Genomic DNA, 7,276 nt, shown 5'->3' on the forward strand with positions numbered 1-7,276 from the left:
TTTCTCTGGAGAGAATTCATTGTGGCACATGTTCAAATTCACATAAGCTGCTAGATAGTCTTAAAGTTCTTTTTTTCTGAAATTGAAAACAACTGTACTATAGTGTTGCAAGGCAGACTGTATTATATATTTGTTGTGTATAGATAAACATAGGATGCAGTAGTTGACTGCTTCTCTCTGCTGTTTGATTGGTGTTATTGGTATCATTGACATATGGTGGGATGACAACTACGACTGGAGTGTGGGAATGATTGGGTGTAAGATCTTCAGGAAGGAACAGGCAGGACAGAAGAGGAGGGGGTGTCGCCCTCTACATCAGTGACCAGCTGGAGTCCGTGGAGCTCTGCCTGAGGATGGAGGAGGAGTCAACTGAAACTTTATGGGGTCAGGGTTAAGGGAAGACAGGGGCAGGAAGGAGACTGGAGGTCTGCTACAGGCCACCTGACCAGGATGACCGAGTGGGTGAGGCCCTCTACAGGCAGATCAGAGCAGCTTTGCGCTCACAGTCCCTGGTCCTCATGGGGGATTTCAACCAGCCCGGTATCTGTTGGAGGGACAACACAGCAAAGCACCAGCAATCCAGGAAGTTCCTGGAGTGCATTGATGACAACTTCCTTCTCCAAATGGTAGAGGAACCAGCAAGAAGAGGTGCTATGCTGGACTTTGTTCTCACCAACCAAGATGGGCTGGTTGAGGATTTAAAACTTAATGGGAGCGACCACGACATGGTTGAATTGGGGATCCTTAGGGCAGCAAGGAAGGAGCAAAGCAAGCTCACTACCCTTGACCTCAAGAGAGCAGATCTTTAAAGTTTCTTCCAACTCAAGCCATTCTATGATTCTGTGGTGAATACTTCAATATTGAGTGTGTGTTGTATGTCTGTGCGCATTGGCTTTACCTGGGCTGGTTGCCAGGTGCCCACCAAGCTACTCTATCAACTGCCCATTTTCAGCTGGATGGCAGATAGAAAATATAACAAAAGGGTCATGGATTGAAGTAAGGACAGGGAAAGATTATATAATGATAGAACGTTGTGCGTTGGAATGGGTCTTAAAGATCATCTAGTTCCAGCTCAGCATAGGTTTTGTCCCATGGGAGACAGTCCTCCACAAAATTTTCAAAAGTAAATCCTTCGCATGAGTAGTAGTTCTTCATGAATTGCATGAGACTTTCCACAGAGTGCAGTCCTTCAGAAACAGACAGCTCCTGCATGCGTCCCTTGCAGTGCCAAAAATCCTGCCAGGAAACCGGCTTCAGCATGGGATCACAGGTCCTGCTAGGATCCTGCTCTGACACAGGCCCTCAGTGGGGTCACAGCCCCTTTGGATGCATACATCTGCCCCAGTATGGGGACCTCTATGGCCCACAAGTGGATACTGCTCCATCACTAACCTTCATGCACTTCAGGGGGGCAACCTGCCTCACCATGGTCTTCACCATGGGCTGCAGGGGTATCCCTGCTCTAGTGACTGAAGTACCTTCTTCCCCTCCTTCTTCACTGACTTTGGTGTCTGCATAGTTATTTCTCTCACCTATTCTCACTCTCTTCTCCAGCTGCTGCTGCCCAGCAGGTTTTTTCCCCCTTCTTAAATATGTTATCACCAAGGCTTTACTACCATTGCTGACTTTCTCAGCTTTGGTGAACAGCAGGTCTCTCTTGGAGCCAGCTAGCATTGGCTCCATCAGACATGGGGGGAGCTACTAGCCTCTTCTGACAGAAGCCACCCCTGTAGTCTCTCCCACTACCAAAACCTTGCCATACAAACCCAATACAGTGTGCTAGGATTTAACATTTTTTTTTCAGATAAAATTAATGTATAAGATTGGTGACCGCATCTTATTTGTGTTTTTCTAAAGGGGAAATGTTGTGCCCAAATTAATGGTGTCATGAAAGAAATACATGTTGTTTTCGCAAATTTAAAAAGTATTACAAGGTTTCAAGTTGTAGATTTCATTTTTTAATTTATGTGAATATCTACTATGGGTGTGAGAGAACATACTGAAAGTCACAAGCTAATTTAGTAAGATGTGGAGATTTTCATTGGTCACATGAAAAAAAAAGAAATTGTAGGTGCTTCTGGTTCTTACCGTGTATGGACAGAGCCTTACAATTTACTGTTTTATAATATTTGTATTAAAAAGTGTTTAAAATGATGGTTGATTTTGGCTGTCGATAATATTGTTAGGCATTTAATAATGCAATATTACATTGCATTTAAGTTACAGACATTTTTAAATAATAAACATTGCTTAAACACTTAGCAGTTTTAAAGTTGGGATGATACAGTGTTGAAATTACCATAGTTGTCTATAAATCACAATAACAGTGTTGCACATGGAAGGATGTAAGGTACAAGCTTAGTACTTTGAAGAATTGAGTAATTTCAAAGTAAAAGAGGAAACTGAAAGCTTAATCACGAGCTGTGGTAGCCTAAGTTGCAGCAGTTGTCTACTTGTGAAGGATTTGTCGCAACGAATGGAGATTTCATTGAATCATGTTGAAAAATCAATTGTCTTAAATTGTGCTCCTTTGTTTTCATTTTAATATGATACTGAACTTGACGCTGCTCACAGTATAAATTTTCAAGTGGCACCTTAAAAATACTGTACACATTGCAGCTACCAATTACAAGAATCAAGATGGGGAGCGAGCCATCTGAGGATTTTTCAGATAAATATTTTGCCTGCTTCTTGTAAATATACACTCTGCCATGAGTAAGAGATGTCGGGATGATTGAAAATACTATTGCAGTTTCTGTAGTAGATTGAGGTAGCCTTAGGTGTGTGACATGGCGAATTCTATGATGGACATTTTAATCCTGTCTTACCCAATGATTATTGAGTAAGGTCAGACTATATGGATCTCTTTCCTTATGCCAAGCGAAGAAGGGTAGCACAAGGTCATTGTAATAGTTGGTTATTAAATAATGAACCAATAGTATGCATATGTATGCATGTCTATATATATGTGTGTGTATATATATATATGGGGATCATCCCTTTTCCAATACTATTTTGCTTTCTTTGCAATTTTAGAAATACAAATGTATATGCCAATAAGCCAGTACTTTTTTTGTATCTTAAAGATCTTGTGTGAGAAAAACCTAATTCTATTCTATGGTAAAAAGTGAAATTTCAGCAAGTGCAGATTCTATATTGTCTTGTTGTGCCCTGAAATAATTTTAATGGCCTCTGTTCCCTGCAACTGAATACTGAAGGTCATTCCAGCAATCCTTTTTTTCTGGGGACAGAGTTCAGTAGTGTGACAAAGACATGAATAGAGATTAAAAATCTCCTGGACCTCACTCATGTATAAAAAACTACTCCCTTTGCAGTGGTCTTTGAAGGTTTGAACTGATGCAAGTTTAATTTTTATTCCTTGGGATTTTCAATGCAAAAGGGGTGAGATAAGCCACTTTCAGTCTTGTCATTCCAGTGTATTTCTTCTTCAAAAAACCTAGAGGTACACTCTTTTGAAAGAAGCATGCTGTGAATTTCTGGAGGTTCTTGCATAAAAGTAGAAAAGTTGTCAAAATGTGTTTGATATTTTCACTTTAATTTTACCCTCAATATAAAAGATTATTTTTTTTCTTTTTTTTTCTCACGCACCTCACAGGTCATAAATGTTGATGGAACAATGAGGAAAACTCTCCTTGAAGATAAGCTTCCACATATATTTGGGTTCACACTGCTAGGAGATTACATATACTGGACTGACTGGCAAAGACGAAGCATTGAAAGAGTACACAAGATAAAGGCTAGCAGAGACATCATTATTGATCAGCTGCCAGACTTAATGGGCCTCAAAGCAACAAGTGTTGCTAAAGTGTTTGGTAAGCATGAACAATCATAGGATGTATAGTACTTTCTAGATAGGCTTGTTTTGATTAAGCAACCATGGTCTCATATGTTTGAATACTTTTAACATATTATTTTTCAAGTTGGGAAAACAGTATTGCAGAAGAATTACAGGCATCCAGTTTTTTTGAGACATTTGACATAATTCTTCCACAGCTTCCATTACAGTCCTTGAATTTTTGTGAGGATTTTATTCCTGCTTCCAATCTATAGGAATCATTACTTCTGGTGCTCACAGAATTGCTCCATTTTCTGTTGCTCTTTTCTTCCAGTAATAAGTCCCAATGATGTTCAGTAAACGCATGCTTTTTACTATGCTGGGTGATACAGGAGGAGTTAGTGGCCTTTACAAGATTGCCTTAAAGTATGTGGCACTGAAATATTAACTTTAACCTAAATTGTGCTTAAATCTTTACAATTAAATCTTGCCCTTAGTATGGGATCAGCAGCTGAAGCTCCATCTTCTTCCACTGCATCTGCTGAAAGGTGCAGCCAGTGTTCTTAGATCCTCTACTAGCATTCCACAGATAAGTTTGTCACAGAACCTCCTGGCTTCACTAATAATTCATGATAGGTGTGTGTTCACCACAGATCTGTCTTCTACCTGGAACACTGGACTTTGGGCATAGCAGTGAATGTTTTAGTTGGTCAGCTATTAAAATTGCTGAGAATAGTTGCAATAGAATCACATAAAGTAAGTTGTCAAGTTGCACACTGCCATACATGGATTTCAAGCCTTTCAGGAATCTTTACTTGAAGGGTAATCAAGTCCTCAAGCTGCAAGTTACAGCATCAGTCTGAAATATGTATATGCTTTAAAAAGGGAAAATAAAAAGACACCTGATTGAGACTGATTGTGGAGATTTTATTTGTGGTAACAGTCTTTAAATATCTAAATCCTTGCTTCCAGCAGATGGAGAACGACACTGATTTATCTTTTGGTCCTTACTTTCACTGCCACATTCCCATCTAGTCACAATTGTTCATGTGAAAAAATGAGTGAGAGATTGTGGTAACTTTGTTGGAACTGCCTCTGCTAATGAATCCTGTCAGCTTTAAATTAGACAACTGGTTATCCAGATCTTTTCTCACTGTTATGTATCATTGAACATTTGTAAAACTAGGGGTTTCAAAGAGATACAAAGATGGGGTACTTGGCCAAAAATAACCAAGCTGCATACATGTGTAATTATTTAACCTTCAAGGAAGGAATTTAATCTTCGGGGAAATTAGAAGGATGTGTTTGCAGCTGTTAGTTGTTCTATAGGAAGGGTAGGACCAGCTTCCTAATCCTGTTGTAGAAGGAAAGAAACAGTGTTGAATGCTGGTTTTTAAAAAAAATTCCCTGTTTACAACCCATAGTGTACCTTATTTTTAAAAATTATAATTACACTGCTTTTTCACTCAGCCTCCCTGCCTCCTACCTCCACAATGCACCAATATCTGTTTTGTTTTGTTTTGTTTTTAAGGAACTAATTCATGTTCAGACAACAACGGAGGCTGCAGCCATCTGTGTTTCTTTACACCCCTGGAGACCAAATGTGCCTGTCCCATTGGCCTTGAGCTGTTGAGTGACTTGAAGACTTGCATAATTCCTGAAGCTTTCTTAGTTTTCACAAGCAGAGCAGCAATTCATAGGATTTCCCTTGAAACCAATAATAATGATGTTGCTATTCCTCTTACTGGAGTCAAGGAAGCATCTGCTCTGGATTTTGATGTTTCTGATAACAGAATATATTGGACTGATGTTAGTTTGAAGGTATTACTGATATGTGAATTCCCTGAATTTAAAGCCACAAAGCAGTTACTTTGATCTAACAAAGGTCTCTGTTACATGATCTGTCCCGCAGTTGCTAATGTTGTCATTGAATTGCATCCAAGGAGGCTCTTGGAGATGAAGAGAGTTGCATTGTTGAATGCACAGTTGGGTGACAGGCATCTTCCTGCTCAAATAAAAATCCATAGTGGTGTCTGCTCATACCAAATGCTTAAGTCTGGGATTCTACATCTGTTCCTATGTATCTATTGTAGAAAAGTTGTTTTCGTGTCACATAGTAATTTAAATATCGAGCTTTGCAACCCCCTGAGCTTTCTATCCTCTTCCAGTTTTGACTTGGCAGACATTACTCAATATTAATATTTGATAATGAAATTGGGATTGGTTGCTGTTAGTTGTGGCTCCAGCTTGGCACAGAAAATGCCAGGGAGCTTGTCCAATCTCCTTCACATTGTGTTAAGCTCCCACCTGTCCCCAGTTCGATCATAATGTTTCCCATGAGTTTGCCATTTCTTGTGACTTGTTTGGTTCACAAGTTGCATGCTAAAGTGAGCATTGTGCTTGCTGTTTATCAGTGTTTCTTTCCTTTTAAAGTTTTAAGTAATGGAACTGAATTCTTTTGTTTAGCCTCTTAATAGGTTTTTCAAGAGCAATCACAGTTTCCTTCCCAATGTGCCTACGCCATAACAGGGCTCACTTCAGTGATCGCAGAGCATATGTGGTTTCCATAGCCTCTCTGTGAAGACTAATAAGGGTTATGCTTCATTCAGTGGTAATAGTGTTGCTTTCCTTCAGGAACAGTGCCATGTAATAATTTAGTGTACTGCAGGCACAGTTATCAAGTGAATCTCACACAACCATATGGAGAGCCGGAGCTATGGTTATCCTAATAATTTCTAGTAGAAAATATGTTACTTCAAATGTGTCAGTATCATAGAATCATAGAATCCTAGGGGTTGGAAGGGACCTCGAAAGATCATCTAGACCAACCCCCCCTGCCAGAGCAGGGTCACCTAGAGTACATCACATAGGAACGCACCCAGGTGGATTTTGAATGTCTCCAGTGAAGGAGACTCCACAACCTCCCTGGGCAGCCTGTTCCAGTGCTCTGTCACTCTTAACAGTAAAAAAATTTCTTCGGATATTCACTTTGAACCTCCTATGCTCCAATTTGCATCCATTACCCCTTGTCCTATCACTGGTCATCACTGAGAAAAGCCTAACTCCATCTCCCTGACACTCACCCCTTACATGTTTGTAAACATTGATGAGGTCACCCGTCAGTCTCCTTTTCTCCAAGCTAAAGAGACCCAGTTCCCTTACCCTTTCCTCATAAGGGAGATGTTCCACTCCCTTAATCAGTACATAGATCCCAGTCTCTATGCAGAACTGGAAAACATTCTACTTGTTTATGGCCTTCTGAATTATCCAGCATACTGTATTTTCACATACATAGCAGCATATATATTTCAGTATTTGTGGGTTTTTATTCCCCTTGTTACCCCACCTCCTGCAACTTAGCAGCAGGTAGTGTAACTTCAGAGACCATAGTCATCTCCCATTCCTTTGGTAACCACCGCTTTCCTGATCTCCTTCTGCCTCTGGTTACAAAACCAAGGATGCATTTTCAAAAGGGAATTA

The 7,276-nt window shown here is 40.0% G+C and overlaps 1 protein-coding gene across 2 annotated transcripts in view; it reads left to right on the forward strand.

Moving 5' to 3' along the window:
* LRP5 (low density lipoprotein receptor-related protein 5) overlaps nt 1-7,276 on the forward strand; it is a 126,885-nt gene that overhangs the window by 78,351 nt on the left and 41,258 nt on the right. For both annotated transcript variants that reach the window (XM_009996428.1, XM_009996429.1), the window contains exons 7-8: nt 3,617-3,833; nt 5,328-5,617. In XM_009996428.1, the coding sequence (XP_009994730.1) occupies nt 3,617-3,833; nt 5,328-5,617 (507 nt within the window). The remainder of the gene's footprint in view (nt 1-3,616; nt 3,834-5,327; nt 5,618-7,276) is intronic.

Source organism: Chaetura pelagica, unplaced genomic scaffold (assembly GCF_000747805.2).
Source record: "Chaetura pelagica isolate M959 unplaced genomic scaffold, ChaPel_1.0 scaffold74, whole genome shotgun sequence".
Classification (NCBI taxonomy): domain Eukaryota; kingdom Metazoa; phylum Chordata; class Aves; order Apodiformes; family Apodidae; genus Chaetura; species Chaetura pelagica.